Source organism: Telopea speciosissima, chromosome 7 (genome assembly GCF_018873765.1).
Source record: "Telopea speciosissima isolate NSW1024214 ecotype Mountain lineage chromosome 7, Tspe_v1, whole genome shotgun sequence".
Lineage (NCBI taxonomy): Eukaryota > Viridiplantae > Streptophyta > Magnoliopsida > Proteales > Proteaceae > Telopea > Telopea speciosissima.
In genome coordinates, this window is record NC_057922.1 from 11,611,449 (window position 1) to 11,631,680 (window position 20,232).

At 40.1% G+C, this 20,232-nt stretch overlaps 1 protein-coding gene across 2 annotated transcripts in view; it reads left to right on the top strand.

Annotated features, from left to right (window-relative positions):
• The window catches only part of LOC122669287 (protein ENHANCED DISEASE RESISTANCE 2-like), a 159,283-nt gene that overhangs the window by 45,219 nt on the left and 93,832 nt on the right, over positions 1–20,232 (top strand). For both annotated transcript variants that reach the window (XM_043866030.1, XM_043866031.1), the window contains exons 9-11: positions 6,665–6,765; positions 6,847–6,942; positions 11,252–11,316. In XM_043866030.1, the coding sequence (XP_043721965.1) occupies positions 6,665–6,765; positions 6,847–6,942; positions 11,252–11,316 (262 nt within the window). The remainder of the gene's footprint in view (positions 1–6,664; positions 6,766–6,846; positions 6,943–11,251; positions 11,317–20,232) is intronic.

The window sequence follows — 20,232 nt, forward strand, 5'->3', positions numbered from 1 at the left end:
AAGTGCGGTAAAATATTCATTTGTTTTGATGTCTAAAAAAATATTTTTCATTCAGAACGATTTTTACAGCATTTGCACACACCAAATTAACTTTGACCGATACATAACTCCTTCACTATAAATCAGATTTAAGCAATCTTGGATTTGATGAAAAGCTTTTCAAAGAAAGCTTTCAACTCATAAGAAAAAGGCAATACCTGTAGGAGAAATAGCATCATAGGAAACAAACTTTGTTATGGGATTAGTACAAGCTCTTTTCTCCTTTCAAACAGCAATGAGAAGATCTAACTTAGAAGCAGGAGAAAAAGTGTTAACTGACTGAGGAAGGTGGGCTCAGGATGTAGATCCAAAGAGGACTCTTGGCAGGTCTTCTTTCCCTTTTCCTTCAAGCATTCACCTCTTTTGTACACAACTAACTCTTTTTCATTGCTAACATCAACACCTGAATGAGTATCAATGTCAACAACATCCACTTCCTTGTGTTTGTCAATATCAAGTAAGAATGGGGAGATAGGCAAAGGAGAAAAAAAGGGGATGACATTAGCAGCCTGTTCACTCTCATTAGTCTCCCCCTGAAGAGGATGCTGATGAGGAGAAAAGAAAGGAATAAACTCAAAGAAGGTGACATCTTTGGAGAGAAGTCGCCTTCAGGAGGAAGGTGGTAGCATTTATACCCTTTAGTAGAGGAGGAATAGCCAAGGAGAAGACATTTGAGTGCTTTGGGGTCAAGCTTTGTCCGAGCTGATTTATTGATATGGACATAGTAGACACACCCAAACACTTTAGGTGGAAAGGAAAAAGCAAGAGCTTGAAGTGAAAGGATTTCCAGAGGGGATTTGGAGCCAAGGAGGTTAGTTGGCATCCGATTGATTAGGAAGACAGCAGCAAGAAGGGCATCAGACCAAAAAGTCTTAGGGACATGCATTGTAAAGAGGATACTCCTAGTGGCCTCCAACAAATGGTGATTTTTCCTCTCAACTACCCCCTTTTGTTGGGGGTGTCAACACATGCAACTTGATAAATGATGCCATTGTTAATAAAGAACTGTTGGAGCCCCCCATACATGTACTCTCCCCCTTATCAGAACGAACTATTTGAATGTAAGTATCCAATTGAGTACAAATCAAATGATGGGAATTTTTAAAAGTATAAAAAATATCACTCTTTTGTTTCATAAAAAAAAGTCCAAGTAGACTGGGAATAGTCATCAACAAAAGAAACAAAATGACGATATCCAGACAAAGAGGTAGTGGGAGTAGGTCCCCAAACATCATAATGTACAATATTGAAAGGAATAGTGGATCTATTACCATGATAAGGATAAGAGGAACGACAATATTTAGTAAAAATACATGATTCATACTGAAAAACATGCGAAGAAAGAAGTAAACAAATGGGGTAATTATTTTCTCATAACAACAAAAGATGAGTGGCCTAAACGTTGATGCCAAAGCATCACATAATCCATAATACTACTGTCACTCCGGCCACAAACATAGGACTGAGCAGTAGGCAAAACAGGTGTTCGAGGCTAAAAAAGGTAGTGTCCTTTCTCCTCACGTCCATTGCCAATAATCCTCTTCGTTACCAAATCCTGAAAAAGACAATAAGAAGGAAGGTGACACAACAATTTATGGATTTTGTTAGATGACTTATAGACAATTGTTTAGTGGCAAAATTAGGGACATGAAGAACATAATCAAGAGAGATAGAAGAAATGACTCGAACATTACCCTTACCAGTGATAGAGGAAAGAGAACCATCGTTAACTTTAACCTTATCCCTACCAGAGCAAATAAAATAGGAATCATAACACTGAGACAGACCAGTCACGTGATCGGTGGCACCAAAGTCAATAACGCAAGAGGGAGCAGTGGAGGGTGCAGATGTAGAGGCTTGCAAGGCTGAGACTGAAGAATCTTACTTTGCAATTTTAAGCTTATCCCTATCAAAACAAATAGAATAGGAATCATAACACTGAGACATACCAGTCATGTGATCGGTGGCACCAGAGTCAGTAATCCAAGAGGGAGCAATGGAGTGTGCAGAGGTAGAGGCTTGTAAGGCTGAGGCTGAAGAATTTGACTCTACAGGATTATTGCAGGAACAATAGAAGAGTGGCCTAGTCGACACATCATCCTGTGTAGTGCTGTAATATCCTCTCAAGAAAGGGAATCAGTGTCAGCCTGTAGTCCAGATGACTCAGTCTGGGCTGTAACAATATGGGATCTAGCACCCCCTCTCCTACCACCACGAGTACTAGTGAATTCACCACACATACCAGGGGTTGACCATGAAGGACCTAGCATCTTTCTTTAGTGTGCCCCAGTTTCCCACAATGATCACATTTAAACCTTTCTCTGTTATCTCAACGGAGTAGCCCTTGGCCTCTCCCCCCACCTCGCCAGTCTCTATGAGAGCTAGAAGTAAGAGCAGATCTCTCAAGGGATGGTGCAGTGTTCATGGATACCCTTCTATTCTCCTAAGTCCTAACTTCGTAAGTAGCTACACACTTCATCTAAGAATGGAAGAGGTGACTGCCCCAAGATTTGCAGTTGGATTGGCTCAAATTCTGGATTAAGCCCGCCAAATAAGATAAGGACACTCTCCTTCTCAAGTGTCCTATACACCTTTGCTTCATCCTCAAAATTGGACAAATGGAGGTCCTTATAATGGTTATACTCCTTATAATGACAATGTTATAATATTCAGAAATGCTTCTGTCACCCTGTTTCATAGTGATGACCTTTTGGAAAATTTGGTAGACTTTTGCTATGTCACTCACTCAGTCAAATGTATTGGAGACACTGTCCCAAATTTCCTTTCTAGTCTCCTTTCTCATAAATCTCCACCTATCTCAGGTTTCATGGAGAAAATCAACCAAGTCATGACGGTGGAGTTCTCAGTCTCCCATTTCAAATATGTTGGATCAGTCATCGTAGTTGCCCTGATAGAACCGATAATGTACCCCAGTGTCCCCCTACTTCTCAAAGACAACTTTTTAGAGTGAGACCAGTAAAAAAAGTTGGTATTGTCCAACTTCACAAGAGATATTTGGGTATTTTGGTTATCAAATGAAGTCATGCTGGGGTGAGTACCGCCCAAACCACTACTAAAAGCTTCCAAGGGTCCACTGACCTCAGATCCAGACCCAGACATGATATGCAAACACTTAACAATCACTGTAATATCTTGAACACAAAGGGAATACACTCCACCCAAAGAAAGGAAACAAACCAGCAAACAAATACACCACCAGCAAGCAGATAGACAACAGTTCCTTGATGATAATCAAATCAAATACACCTCTTGCACCTTATCTTCATTCCACAATAGCCAATGATATTCAAATAATGTAAATCTTCAACGAACAGTAGCTATTCAACATTCCACAGCCAATAATTTTCAAACTGAAGAAAAAAATAGAACCTGGTGGTACCTGTGTAGCAGCAAAGAAGTGAGCTGTGCTCTTCAACCATCTCACTTCACCAACCGAGTCCCTAGGGGCTTGAAAGAGCACCCTTGGGCGATCCAAATGAGCTTGGTCTCATTGCAAATGGAGGTGGAATGAAGGAGAATCCAAACCAAGAGAAGAGAAGCTGGCGGTAACTCTGGTTTGGCCTTGTAGGGCTTCAATCGACTTCGACAGCCCTTAAACTCCTTCCATTAGGTATTGGGTTGAAGAATAGAACTCCAATGAATATGCTATGTGAAATTTTTTACATGGTATAGCCTCTCTTGGAACCCTCTACCTTTTTAGGGTTCCAAAGAAAGGTGTAGAGACAAATGAGCTTGGTCGACTCTCAAACCAGCTCTGATACAAAGTTAGAAACTAGGTATGGATCGATTCTGACAAAGGAACAAGGATTAACAGCTGGGAAAAGAAGGAGAAGAGAGGGAGGAAGAAGAAGAGGAGTTGAGAGAGAATGGACTCCTCTCACCTATTTTCTTCATTAATTACAATCTTGAAATTACATATGCCTCCCTAGGGAGGTAAAAGGAGAAAAAACAAAAGAGAAAATTACAACTTAATATGACTTATAACAAGCCAGTGACAAAAGTACCCTTTACAACATAAACTCTAACATTGCCTTCCTTGAGAAGGGCTTATGATGTTGTTGTTGCTATGATATTCTGGCTTACGGTTAGCATTCTGTGCCGCTTATTTGTTCGTTGCTATCCAGATTTATTCAACACGAAGATTTTATCTTCTATTACTACTGGTGATTGGTGTGCTTATGTTGGTGTTGCAACTGGATGGATTTTTTCCTTTGGTTCTGCTGGTTATATCTGTCCTTGTTGTTCCAAGCTGGAGCCTAGGATATATATGATCCAGCTTGATAGGGTGATGGTGTCACATGCAAAGCCGCGTGTGTGGGCCTGCATATATTTGGGGGGGGGGGTGTTGTGTGTTGATATTGTGGCCCTTAACAACTCGAGCTTATGAGATAAGCAGCTGTTACTCAGATGATTTCTATGATATGTTATTGGTTTTTTTGTCCTTCATTTGTGTCATTTATGCATGTTAACTCAAAATATTCTTCCTACTCTCCATCATGCTATTGACAATCATCTTATGGAAACAATAGCTGTAGAATCTTACCTTTTCTGACAACTTATGTCGCTAGTTGAGTCTACAAAGAAATAATAGACCAGAAATACCACTACAATTTTGAATACCTTGTTTATCTCAGAGTATAGGGTGTATATTGGTCTTGAGGCATGCATTTCTCACTTCATATGCTACATAAGTACATATTAAAATATGTGTTGTTCATACAATGTATGTTGTTTATACAAATTATTAGAAAAAAATAACCTTACTGGAATACTGTTCATACAATGTACGTTATTTATACAAATTATAGAAAAAAATTTAACTTTACTGGAAATCTTTGTTATTCTGTATAGTCGTGTTTTTTTTGGAACTGGAAAATTGTGAATATGGATGGGTAATCTAGAAAATTTTGTCCAGATAGTTGGGTAGGACTGTAGGAGCTTGTCTACGTTTCCCTGTTCATTATTTCTTCCTTTCTCCTTTTTCCTTACTATAATCTTTCATTGCCTATAAACCATGGTTCAAAAACTCGTCTCGAACAGCCATCTCGATCAGGTCGAGTTTTTTGAAATCTTGGCGAGGCAGTGCATTTTTTTTCTTTTTTTTTTTTTTGTTTCGGAATTGTGTTTCGGTGGGCAAATGGCCACAATTGGCTCTGAAACTTAAAGGAAGCATGTTTCAGTCTTAATAAACATATTTAAAGCTTCAAATTGAAAAAAAAAAAACACTCACTTTGGTGTTGTGGATTTGCACCCTTGGTTGGCAATAAAGGCCGAACCCTTAATGTAATATTGCCTATTCTACACATTGTTTGAATTAGGGCTGCAAGTTTGGCCTTGTCGGCCCGAACCCGCCCTGAGCCCGAACAAGGCCTGGGCTAAGATTTCTGGCCCTGAGGGCGGGTTAGGGCCAGAAATTCCTGGCCCTGAGTCAGGGTAGGGTCGGGTCAGGGTTGAGACCTCGGGCTCAGCCCGACCCTGATTTTGGCACTGAAGATATTTCTTTATTTATTTAAAAATAGAAGCTATTACTAATATAAACAAGTGCTTAGCGCATTTGGCAGTTTGTGTTGTGAAAAAACCATTTGCTGCCAAAAGGTCTTGGGTTCAAACCTCCTCTCTCACATCTTCTCTAGACTTGTTATTTTAATTTAATTATTGCAGGGCCATTAGGCCAAGCCAGACCCAATCAGGGCCAATCAGGGCGGCCTTGGGCTGGGCTTGGCCCGTCAGGGTCAGGGTTAGGGTCAAGGTATTTAGGCCCTGAGTCAGGGTGGCCTGGGCCCAGCTAAGGGGACTCAGGGTTGGGCTAGGGTTTTAAAAAGCCCGGCCCAACCCGACCTTGTTGCAGCCCTAGTTTGAATGATATGAGACATAATTGGCAGGTAAAACAAGTAAATTATGCAATAATGGATGAAGACACATAATATTGAATAATTATTTAAGAAATAGTTAAAGACTTGAAGTTTCTACTACAAACCACAAGATACAATGAAGTGTTCACAATGCATATTACTTAGACACCCAACTCAAGTACAATAAATAATACATAATTCACAATGCATATTACATAGTCTCAAGTCCCACCAATACAATACTATGACTCTACGAGTACTGAGGAGGTCGAGATTCTCGAAATATTCGTGATTTCACCGAGATTTCTCGAAATATTCGAAATCTCGGTCGAGTTTTTCGAAACATTGCATTTTTCTATTTTGCATGCTATCTCGTCTCGACCAGCTCGAGTTTCTCGAGATCTCGGCATTGGCGAGTTTTTGAACTATGCTCTAGACAAAAAGGGAAAACTAATTACTAGATTGGTGTTCTTTCCTTTTCCCCTTTTTCCCTTTTTTGGGATGGGCTGCTGATGTATTTTTTATGGCATCTAAGTATGCTTACTGAACCTCAATCTATCAAAACCTTTTAATGCATGTGTTAAAGGGTGTCATCCTCAGTTTATTTCCAAAGCTATAAATATATGTATTTGTTGGTTACAAGTTCAAGAAGTTTGGACAATATGTTTTTCTTTAGGCATGGACAGTTATGTTTACTTTAATTTAGAATCTAATATATTTTTGTTGTCCATAATGATTCCTGTTCTACATAGAGCGGTAAAGGTGTCCTTGTGAAGGCTGTTGGTGTTGTTGATGCAAGTGCTGATACGGTCTTCGAAGTATTCCTAAGTTTTGACCGAAACCGGAGAAATGAGTAAGTTGATAGACTTTTTACTCCCTCTCCCCTGGAAATATAGTTTACACATTCAATTCTTTCTAAGAATGGTTTATGCAGGTGGGATATGTTTACTAGTGACTTAGAACAAGTAGATTCTGTAAATGGGCACTATGATGTTGCCTATGGTACATATGACCCTAACCACCTGACTCGGTAAGTTGTTTCTCATGATGTGTTCTATGGGAAAAATGTACACTTAACTGTCCTCTACATAAGAATCTATTTTTTGAAATTTCAATTCATTCATTGCTAAGCTAGTTGACAAAATTTTAGTGTAAAAGCTTGTATCGCAATTATTGGGAAATTATTGTATTTCTCAATGCATAATTGTTTCCATTGGATGGTATATGGAAAGGAATGTGCTTCAATCTTTTTTATTTTATCAAATTCTCTCTTCTTCTTTTTTTCTCGTCTCCGCATAACCCTTGACATAAGACTTTATATCAAAAGGAAAAAAGAAAGGATGGCCCAATTCTCTCTTCTTCATTTTTGTTATCAAAGAAAGAAAAAGAAGAAAAGAAAGGAAAGTTATCAGAGCATTGTGTTGGACTGAGATGATCACTGAGAGTGGGGGTGGGTGAATTAGTGATCTCCAAAAACAAATCCCTCAAACCTCACTACTCTTCAGGTGATGACTTCCACTGGAATTTCACAACCACATAACCCATACCACATTTACAAACCACACACCACCTTGCAGCAAAAACACACAAATACATATGCGGCTATTACCAGCCACACAACACATATCACATCCTCAATCCATCTTACAGCAGATAATATAACAATGCAAATACACAAGCACAGACCACAAGATGTAGATATATGTGGTTGTACAATGTGCCTACATCCACAGTGCAAATGGCCTAATTTTGCCTTTGTATAATGATGCACAATACAAGTTCGTGTCACCCACCACACACGAGCACCAACTGCTTGCTTTGTGTAGCACCCACTACATGGGAGCACCAACCCCCAACTATCAAGCACCCATTTGATAGCTCAAGAATACAAAATGATCGGCTTATATGAAATGCCCAATTAAAAGCTCACGACATATACAAATCCCACCCAATAGGCTACAAGTATTGACTTGAGCAATATCACAAACACCTAGCCTACAATCAAATATACAAAGGGGATTTGCTAAAAGGGTTACCTACACAACTGGGTAACCTCCGGAGATGTTGTCTGCTGGATGTCTCCAATCACTGATCACTCCTCAGTTTTCTTCCTCTTCCTTCTTTTCTTCTCAATCTTCTCAAACCTTTGTTAGGTCTTCAATAATTTCTTCAACCACCAATCTTCTTGCCTTCAATAGATCATTTAGCACTCAAGAGTGGTAGGTAGCAAAGGATTCACACATGGAAGCTCCCTCTTCCTCTCTATCTTCTCTCCACTTCTTTTCCCATCAAGAATAGGTTACAGCTTCAAACCTGCCTAAAAAGGGAACCAAACCAAATTTAGATCCCGCCCCCAGTCAGACAGCATGTGGTTCGACCTCCTTCTGCGTACTGCCGGGAAAAAGGCTATAAATCCTTCTCCCAATGTCGGATTGACCTTATTCCAATGTCATTGGAAAGAGGAATCAAAGCTCAACAACTTTCATGTTTTAATCTTCTACAGATTCTACAAGTAGGGTAGCTCAAAAATCACATGAAGTCACTGCATGTGTAGAAACAGAATTCAGAGCACCATGCGTAACATCTGCATTCAAGATCATAGCTTCCTTGTCCGAACTCGAATTGACCCAATTCTTGAGGCATTGTAAAGCTTAATCATAAGGCTACAGTCTAGTAGTTTTGAGCTTCAACCCAGAGTTATTGGAAGGGGTCCAAAACAAAGTTTGAAGTCGCTGGACATGCAAAAACAGTCTACTGAACAACTGTGCTACTTCAACTGTCCAGGCTACTTTACCCTGTCTTCATTCCAGGCTCTGTCCACCTCATCATACCAGCTCATGACATCCCTGAACACATTCCAATCACCCTAAGATCGTCCATTACCACTTCCAAGTGCCTAAAATCGATTTGACAGTATGTTAGCTGACAAAATTTCTCAGATGCTGTCAAAGATTCTACTTTAAATGTTGAATCTTGTGTGCTCGTTGTCGAAACTGGGCAGTTCACAGTTGTGCACTTCTACAAAAACAGCCATAACTCTTTCTTCAGAGCAATGATTGAATTGATTTTTTTTTTCCACATGAAAGCCGACTCAAAGGGTTACAACTTTCATGTTTACACCTTCAAATCTGGTTCAGTGCACGGGTTCCAAAAATAAGCTTGAATCTGATGCAAGTAAAGAAATAGCTTCCTGAAGCACACACGCCATGTCTGATGATCAAGTCATAACTTCCAACTCCGACATCGGATTGATTTGATTCTTGAATGGTAAAGCTCATTCAGAGGTCTACATATCTCATGTTTTGATCTGCCACAAATTCTGAATGAAAGACAACTCAAAACACCCGTGAAGTTACTGACACAACACAAAACTTGCAGTCTTCAGCTTTTCACATTTCCCCTGCAACTTGTGTTCTTCTACACACTGGCCTCTCCTTCACAACATACCATCCTTCACCTACGGCAACATCACTTCATGCACTCAAGGTCTTGCACAACTTCCAATTGCTGGCTAACTCTCCAGCTATGCCAACTGAGCCATCTCCCTGATACTAACAACTGTACATGGTGCCCATGATGAATGCAACATCTCCATAGCTCCCCTGGTCTTCCAGCCTAGCTGAACATATGCATCATTCACATGCCTTGTCTGTCGACTAAGCTCAACTTTGTCATGACTCATCCCATACAATTTCTGCTCTGCTCTTCCACAATAGTCTTTCCTTGAGTCTAGAAGTTTTCCAGCTGGCCAACTCACCTTCATCAAGCTGCTCACCTCACATTTGTAAACATCTCAATGCTCTTGCATGATTGACCAACTCATTGCAGTACTTGCTCAGTCAAACTTATGCATTTCGGCTCTTGACTGCATGTGTTGACAACAATAAAAACTCTAGCACAATGCATCCTGTTCTCAACATTCTCCCCCTTTGAAATTGTTGTTGGCACACTCATTGCTCATTCATTTCTCCTCCTTGACAATAATAATAAAGTGCTCCACCGCAGCTCATTCTTTCTCTTGACTGCTGAGATTTCTCTGCCTTCACTCAATACAATTCTCCCCTTGCATCCAGACATCATAGAGGTGCTCACAGACTTCCAGCCTTTCATGGTGAACCTTTTTTAACATCTCCAACATATATCTGATCTGAGAAATGAAATTATCATCTTTCAACTAACACTCTGCACACCAAGAACATATGAAAGTGCACTCTATCATGGACATCTCATACTCATCTTTATCCTCTGCAAAATCTCAAACAGCTCCAAATATGACATCATCTACATACACTACCACCATGATATTGCTACTGTACTGAAGCTTGATGTAGAGGTTGCTGTCCACACTGCCTGTCCTGAGCTTCTTTTCTTCAAAATACTTCCCTTCGTGCATAACAACAATGTCAAAAGTATCAGACTCCCCCTGAGTATGATATCTCTCCTTTACATAACAGGGTCACATTCTGATGATTGTACCGGATTGTGGCACAGTACTTCTCATCAGTCCTTATGAGAGCAAAGCTTCACCTCTTCTCAAACTCTAGCTGACTCCATCACACCACACACATCTCATCACTGCAAATCTACTCATATCACAAATCTCCCCTGTGCATGACATTCAAATCTCCTCATCTGATGATGACTCCAAGCATCTTTCACATGGACTCTAACTGCTCTTACCTATAGTCCACCTGGGGGGCACAGATGTAGAATTTGAATGTGCTCCCCTGTGCACTGGAGCACACATTAGTGCTTGGGAGGTGTTCTCACTCTCAGTTTCCTCTTCTCTCTCCAAGAGGACTTTAATGCTATTTTCTTTACCATTGGAGTATGCTTCTGTCCAACTTTTCTTTTCTAATCAGTGCTTTCCTCATCTCTCTGTCTAAACAAACACATTATAGACTTTTTTGTTGCCTACTATGTACTTGCTTTCCTAAGTCTGCCTGCAAAACTATGAACTGATGTCTGCCTTGGATTCACCTTTAACTCTCCAGACTTAGTTCACTATTGCTTTGGACTTCTGCTTGGGTATCTCCACTGGTGCTTATGCTTTTTGTTTAGCCTTTTCACACACTGCACAACGTGAGATTTTTGTTTGGGCTATGATTCCTTCTTGTGAGGATGCTTCTTCTCCCTCTTTCCCTAAATTTGAATTCCAACTTCAGTTGGTATATTTCATTACAAGGCTGCTATAATGTGTAATTAATGGAACTTGAGTTGATGAGTTTTACTCTACTTAATATAGTAAGGAGCATACATGGTTTTTCTTTTCCCTTTTTTTTTTCAAGTCACTGCCCATTACTTCTATTTGTAATCCTTAGATGCTGTGGTCTTGCTAGGTGGCAATCCAAAAGGGATTTTGTCTTCTCTAGGCAGTGGTTTCATGGACAAGATGGAGCATATAGTAAGTCTCCTCATTGAAAATTCAAAATTTGTTTAGTGATACATTGATGATGACTATAGTATGTCACTTTTGAGTCCACATTATTTTGCAACTGAAAATGCACAAGGTGATTCTTGTTGTATCTGTTTTGTTACCTGCGAAAACCATAGAAGAGAAGAGAAGAAGAGCTCACAGCCGTGAGCAGTATATTGAATTAATTAATAAAGAGAGGTACAAGGATATTGTTAAATTGTATGTAATATACCGTGGGGGGGGGATATTTGGGTTTTTATCCCTCCACCAACTCTAACTAGTAGAGTCGGTTAGTGAGGGGGAAGATAGGTAATTTTTCCTCTGAGATTTTATTATAAATAAAGTTCTTGGGCTGGTCACATTGATCACTTAAGCATTACAGCATTAGATCTGTTCTGCTAACATGGTATTAGAGCCATAAATCTGATCTAGGTTACAGAACAGCCGTCCCCTTCCCCATCGTTTCTCTTTCTTCTCTTCTTTTCTCGGTCTTCTTCTTGGTTCTTATCATTCTTAACAGGTAGCACTAATGTGGTGATCAATTGATCTAGTTGCTTCCCTCTTCTTCACCTCAATCAATCAATCAATGATTCAGAAACAAAATCTGGATCGATAGCTGCTGCCCAACTACCTGCGATTTGGAGTCTTCACCTTTTTTTGGAGATCAAGTCTTCTCAGCATTGGAGATTAAGTCTTCCTCTATTGGAGATCCACATCTGCCATTCTGGACAGCATCTATCACATTCATCTTCAGCTACAAAAGTTATTTGTTATCTAGAACCGACTGAGAACCCCAACAGCAAATGATATGTCTGGCCTAGTGACAGGCAAGTATATTAACTTCCCAACCAAGCTTCTAAAGGAGTGAACCTCTTTAAGAGGTTCCCCATCATTAATCCCAAATTTTTTTTTAGGATCCATAGGAATGTCCACTGGTTTGGCAGCAAGCATACTAGTATCAGTCAAGAAATCTAGAACATACTTTCTTTGAGATAGGTTGATCCCCTTTCTGCTTCTAATAACCTCAATCCCAAGAAAGTAATGAAGCTGGCCCAAGTCTTTGGTCTGAAAATGCTGCTGTAAATAATCCTTTACCTCCTTAATGCCACTTTCATAATATCCTGAGACGATGATGCCATCTACATAGACAATAAGAACAACCAATTTCTCTCCTTGGCGGTGAACAAACACTGAATGGTCTGAAAAACATTGAGAAAATCCATAGCCAATCACAATAGCACTGAACTTCTCGAACCATGCCCAAGGGGACTGTTTCGGCCCATAAATAGCCTTGTGCAACCTGCACGCGCGTCCATCATTCTCCCCCTGAGCAACATACCCTGGAGGTTGCTCCATATAGACCTCTTCGAGTAAGTCACCATAGAGGAAGGCATTTTTAATCTCCAGCTGAAACAACGGCTAATCAAAGTTTACATCCATAGAAATAAGAAGGCGAACGGAATTTAGACTCGTCACAGGAGAGAAAGTCTCAAAGTAGTCAACACCATAAGTCTGGGTGTATCCCTTAGTCACCAGACAGGCTTTAAGCCGCTCAACAGAGCCATCACAGTGATACTTAATAGTATACACCCACCTACACTTTACCAGGTCTTTGCCAAGAGTTAACTCCACCAACTCCCATATATGACGAGTCAATAAGGCATCCATTTCCACATCTGTGGCTTTCTTCCAAGCAGGAATAGCAAGAGCCTCAATGTGGGTGTGAGGAATGGTATAAGTGGACAGAGAGTGAGAAAAACTATGGTAACAAGAAGGAAGATGGGAGAGTGATACAAATTTATCAATGGGCTATGCAACTAAATATTTTTGGGTGCACGATCGTTTACCTTTACGAGCGGCAATTGGTAAGTCATCTGGTTCAGCTGGTAAGTCAGGAAGAGCAAGTAAGTTAGGATCCGCACTAGAGGTTGAGGACGGTATAGGATAAGATGGGGATGGATCAGTAGTATCTGTAAGGAGCTGCCCAATATGCCTCTTACGTCGATATACCTGCAGAGGAGTAGATAGAGGGATAACCATAGGAATGGGAAGAGGGTTAGACACATTCAGATGATCGCCCAACAAGGTGGGCTGATCAGAAAAGTAGGAGGTACCTTCAAAGAAGGTGACATCAGCACTGACAAATTGTCTCCTAGTAATGGGTTCATAACACGGGTACCCTTTCTGAGTACGGGAGTAACCTAGAAAAACACACTTAGTAGACCTAGGGTCTAACCTATCACCCGGTTGATGGAGATTATGAACAAAGCAGGCATCCAAAAACCCGAGGTGGTAAGTTTTTTTTTGGGTGAATAAAAAATTCATTACCAAAGAGAGAGAACTACAGCAGCCCCCTTAGGGGCAAAGAGAAAAGAACAGAAAAACCAGAACCTCAAACAGGGTAGGCTTGGAAAGAGAGAGAAAACAACAGAAGAACCAAAACCTCAAACAGGGGAGGCCCCAGGAGACAACAATAAGCCCGTTCCTTGGGTTGTCAATACAAAAAGATGGACGAGCAGAAGAGAGCCTAGCTTACCACCTCACATCAAAGCGAGGTGGTAAGTTAAAAATAGGTAAGTCAGGAAATAACACCGAAAAGGGAGACTTATCGGCAAGCACAGAAGAAGGCATTTGGTTAATTAAGTAACAAGCAGTAAGAACTGCATCACACAAAAAATGTTTAGGCACTTGCATGTGAAGCATAATAGCACGGGCGACCTCAAGTAAGTGTTTATTTTTCTGTTGCGCTACCCCATTTTGTTGAGGAGTATAGGAACAACTGGTTTGGTGAATCATTGCATTACACAAAAAGAGGAAATTCCATTTTGAACAAATTCTAAGGCATTATCAGAATGAAAAACTTGAATGGAAGCTTTAAACTGGGTTTTTATTTCATTGCAAAAATTTTGAATTACATGTAAAAATTCAGAACTATCCTTTAAAAGATATAACCAGGTAAGCTGAGAGTGGTCGTCCACAAATGTGACAAAATACCAAAAACCATGTCTATTACTTACACGACAAGGACCCCATATATCTGAATGAACCAAAGAAAAAAAGACGGTCTACGGAGCACAGTACGAGATGGATAAGAAGCAAGATGATGCTTTCCCAAGTCGCAGTCCTCACACTCTAACCTATCTAACGACTTAAATTGTGGAAATAAAAATTTTAACCTAGGCAAGGACAGATCTCTTAACCGACAATGCCATTGGAATGAGGACTCTCCACTAACAGTAATTGCAGCAGCCGAAGCACATGGGGCAGCATCATAGAGATAATATAGACCATCCTTCTCACGCCCTCCACCAGTCGTTTTCCTCGTGTGTAGATCCTGAAAAAGACAATGAGAAGAAAAAAATGTTACTGAGCAATTCAGATTTTTGGTGAGTTGACTAACTGAAAGACGGATTAAGGGAAATTGAGGTACATGTAATACGGAAGAATGGGAAAGGTTAGAGTTAATGCAAACAGTACCATGCCCAGTAACTGGTGTAGAAGAGCCATTGGCAAGGATAACGGGTGGAGTATGAGAGTTAGATGAAATAGAATTAAAAATAGATGACTTACCAGTCATGTGAGCAGAAGCCTCTGAATAAATAATCCAGGGAGTGGAAGTGGTGGAAAGAAAGCACGCAGGTGTACATGTATGAGCCAATGTGGCAGCGGAAGTAGATGCCCCAGTAGTGGAAGTGGATGACTCATGACTCTTTATGCGGCACATCAGCTGATGAACCTCATCACAGAGAGCGGTGGAGGATTCTGCCATGGCTGAACCTGATTTAGTATCACTGGATGAACCTATGTCTGTACCTTCTTCAGGAGCTGCATAATTGGCCAAGTGTTGAACCCATTTTGGTTTCCCATGCTTGGACCAGCATGTATCAACAGTGTAATTGGATTTCCCACAATAAGAACACTGCCGGGCAGCTTTGTCAATATGCTGCCCATCAAAGCCACAGCCACCAGTACCACGTCCTCCCCTTGAACCACAGCCTTTGCCACAGCCTTTACTAGTAGTGAATGCTGAGTTTTCCTTAGGGGTGGTATCTGGTTTGGAACTAGGAGAGACAATACGCTGCAGCCTAGAATAAGTATCATTGAGAGTGGGAACCAAATCACCAGCAAGCAAGTGACCCTTCATAGCCTTCAGATTAGGATTCAATTCAGCTAGAAATTTTGAAACAAAAAATTCATTCCGTTGGGTCTTCAATTTTTCAATAGCAGTGGTAAGGGGCTGAAACACATTCAGTTCTTCAACGATCCCCTTAAAAGCACTGTAGTACTTCTGAAGAGATTTATCAGACTATTGGAACTGGAATAACTTCTCATAAAGTTCATAACTATGGGTCATACTCTTCTCCTGAAAATATGTCTCCTTCAAGTCATCCCACACTCCCTTAGCAGTCGTGTGAAACATGACATTGGCAGCAATATCGGGTTCCATGCTATTCCACAACCAAATCAGAATAATTGTATTGTCCTTCACCCGTGTACTGTAGTCCTTAGAATATGAAGCCGGAGGATCAGAAATAATATAGCTAAGTTTGTCCTTAGCCATAATTTAGACACCGACAGCTTGGGCCCACTGTAGATAATTAGAACTCCCCTTGAGTTTAATAGATGTAATCTGAACATTGATATTATCTGTGGAATTCTTTGTATCGGCCATAATAAGAGAAAAATCTTCAAAAAACCAACAAGGGCAGCAGTAGTCAATTCAGAAAATTTTTCAGAAGACCAATAATAGCAACAGCAATCGATTCTAGAAGTGATAACCGTGGAGCAACTAGTTGGATTTTAGGTTAGGGAAGCAAGTAAGAAAGGAAGGAGATGATGGAGAAGGAAGAGGAAGAAGAAGAAGAAGACAAGAGAGAAGAGAAGAGTGTATTTCGGTGGAATGTGTTGTGTGTGAGTGAGAACTCTCCATACCTATATTACTTCATTAATAGACTTTGAGAATATTACATACACCTCCCTAGGGAGGAAAAAGATAAGAAAGGTAAGAAATAGAAAATACATAATGGAAACACTAGATATAAGACTCGTTCCCAAACCAAGGCACTAAAACTCGGGCCTCGATACCAACTCGGCCCTTGGAAAAACCGAGTCGAGTCGAGATCTCGCTAAGTTGGTGCATTTTTTTTTTCCGACTCAATGCCTCAACTTTGTGGGTTTTAGACCTAGTTTGGGTCTGAAACTTGGTATTCAGCCTATTTTAGGCCATTTAAACACAATGGCACTATCATATTTTGCAAAAACAAAGTCCAAATATGAGTTTCAATTCGGACCATAGGTTGGTAGGCGATGACGTACTAAAATACCCTACTTTACACATAATTTAGTAATAGAAAGCAAGCAAATCATTCAATGAATAGCTAAACAACTTAAATAAGAATTAGAAATGTTAAAGTGATACAGCAAACTGTTTAACAGTGTTACAACTATCATCACATAAAATGACTTTAAATCAAGTATTCAGTCCCCGCTAGTGCCACATAGTCTTCCCATGACATAGTGTTGCTGTAATGTTGCATATAGTGCTCCACAGCAAGCATATAAGAGTTCTGTCGAGTTAGGTAAGTAAATACATAGTTGATGGGTCATTTCCATGGGTCAACCCGAGATCTTGACCCGAGATCCGAAATCTCGCCGAGACTGTCACACCCTGGCCCGGTTAGTGACCGAATGCCAACTGGCATTCGATCGATCCCCCAGGATCAATTAGTGCAGTACTCCGTATCACCGTTCATAAACACAGTAAATCATTCAAGTGGAAGAGAATAAACAGTAATAATAACAATAATAATAAAGGAATTAGATGATAACTGAGTATTAATATTAAGTGAAACTTGTGATACAATGTATAGTTCTCAAGAGGCACCACAAGTACAAACGTAGAATAGTAACTACATATTATATTTAACAAAAAGTTTATAAACACAAAAGATTAGCCTATTCCATCAGGCCAGATCAAGTGAACGCGCATGCATCGCATCCACAGAAGGATTCATGAACTTCAAACTTCTGCACCGCACGGTCTCCCTCGGTGTGGAAGTCAAAAGTAGTAATATCAACATCATCTGGTTTCTCAAACCCAGCAGCACTATCTGATAAAGAAGAGATACCACAGGGGTGAGCTCCACCGAGCCCAGCAAGGGAAACATGCAAACACAAGCACGTAGTCCATGATGCATGACTTACATCTAAGAATGCTACTAACATCAATGTCTAGGTCTCATGAGGTATAAATGCTACTGTAGTAGGTATGATATTCCTAGTCACGAAATGAACTCATTGGTCTTCCCAAGAATACCACTCTACTACGGTGGGGACCCGCCAGTTCCGGGATATACACATCGGACCCGACGAACCCCGGTGATAACCCCTCTTGTTGTTCCCATTCCGGTATGTACTCATCAGACCTGGGGACGGTGAATGACATTCCGGTATTAACACTTCAGACTTGTCACGGGTTATCCAACACCTTACCTCTGTTGGCAAGGGTCCTAGCATTTGGGTTAATGATAATCCTAACCATATGCATACTAGCATGATGGCATATGAATCAATATAAGATAGTAAGGTAATTCTGTCCAGTAATAGTAATAACAACATCAATTCAAGAACATAAGTAATTTCATGCATATGCATCATGTAATGTGTCCTAATAACATGCATCATCTAATGCAAAGAAGGAAAAAGCTATAAAACTATATGATCAAAATATTATTATGATGTATGACATGGCAATATTAACAAATAGAAATTAATACAACAAACATACTGAAATAAAGTCAAAATCTCCTTACCTGATGCGATAGACTAGCCTAGGGTGGTATAGCTCCAGAAATCAGGCAAAGACAAGCAAGAACAGACCAAACACAGTCCTAAAACATTAGAAAAGATCAAGTGTTAGGGTCAGAAGGCAGTCTAAGGTCTAACCAAGGGTCCAGGGGCATTTCTGTCCAAAAATATTGGACCGGATTCAGAGGGCAGAATTGGGGTTTTGTTCCAATTGCACGGATCTTCACATGCAGGGCCCAATTTCAATTTTCACACTGTTCTAAGGTGGGTCAACCTGGGATTGTGATTTAATTATAAAAATTGCAATTAATTTGAGGGTTTAAAGAGATTAACCCCAAATTTCTAACTTAGGGTTCCTTAATTTAATTGGGTTCAGCTGCAATTTGATGGACAGCAAGAAATTAGCAGCCAATTTCAGGTTTTAGACCCATTTTAAGGTGGGTCATGTCCATTTAGTGAATCAATTTCACAGTTTTGAGTCTAATTTAAGGTGGGTCAACCAATTAGGGAATCAATTTCAGACTTTTGGTTCCAATTTGGGGATTTTTGTTAATTAATTCCAATTACACATTTAGGATTAATGAATTAGGCAATTCAGCCAAGAATTGGGTTCCTAAGATGGGGATTACAGGTCACAGCCACATCTGAACCATTATTTGGTTCAAAACAGAATTTAATTGAGCATAAATTTGGTTAATAAAGCTTGGTTCCTAAGCTTTAATGGCAGAAATGTGTTTAGGCTAAGATTAGGCTGAAATTAGACTGAAATTAGAGAAGAAAGAGATGGGAACAGCAGGGATTAGCAACCTAAGTTCAGGTCTGAACCATAGACCCAAATTAAGAGGTCAGAGATGGGTCATTAGTCAATTTAGGGGTCCAAATTGAGATTTTGTCCAATAATTCCTAATTTTACTGTTTTAGGGTTCATTACTTGTGTATTAGAGTTTGAATTAGAGTCTAATAATGAAATAACAATGGTGTTTCAGGTATACCTGAACCATATTGGCATAGGACAGGTTATAATTGCAGAATTTATGTTATTAAAGCTTTTCTCATAAGCGTTAATGGCAGAATTCCAGATTTGGGCATAGTCTAGGCTGAAATTTGAGGAAGAGAAGATGGGAACAGCAAGGATTCTTATAGCTTACCTGAAATCAGTAGACTGCAGTCTTGAATCAAGCAGCCAGGTTACCAATTGAACTCCCAAGCTTCAATTTCCGGTGGAGAGAACCAGCCCCAAGTTAAGATTCACTTCTCCCTTCTTCTTCTTCTCTTTTCTCCTTCTTTCTCTAAGCCTCTCTAAGGCTGGAACGATTTTAGACTTCTTAGTTTTAGTGAATAGTGAAAAATGGGTTTTGTTTATATAGATAGTGCTTAAGTGAAGGGCTGTTTGTTCTGAAAAGTAAAAATCAGTTTCTAGAATTAATTCCTAAATCTCATTTTTAACGGAATTTCGTACCTGTTAGTTTATTCTAATTATATAATGATGTCCTATGACATCAGGGGTAATCTGGGTACGGGTAATTGTTGAAAATAGGATTCCCCACTGGGGATGTGGGTCCCACTAGGTAAAAATTACTATTCTGCCCCTAGTACAGTAATTAAACAAGAATAGTGTATATATATATACACATAGATTGGGATTCTTACCTATATACCAGCCTAGGATATGGTGAGGTTCTGCAAATGCTCGACCCAGCAAGTCTGGCCTAAGAAACTGATATGCTGGAACCCGGCAAGATTTTCAGACTCAAGGACAGATAGTTGTGTCAAAGGATTGCTCTGCATCCACCATTGATGCAGCCCACAACATAGAGGCAAGCATAGACACAGACCCAGAACCTGTAGTCACACAAGTTCAAAAAAGCTCAAATTAAAGGTGGGTTTCACACTCCCCCAACCTTATAATAAATTTCGTCCTCGAAATTTGACGTACCTGGTAAGTAAAAAAGATAGGGATATCTTTGTCGCATCACGTCTTCCCGCTCCCAGGATGCCTCACCAGGAGAGTGATTACTCCATTTGACTTTAACGAATGAGATGGTACAGTTCCTTAGATTATGTTCTTTCCTATCAAGGATTTCTTCTAATACCTAA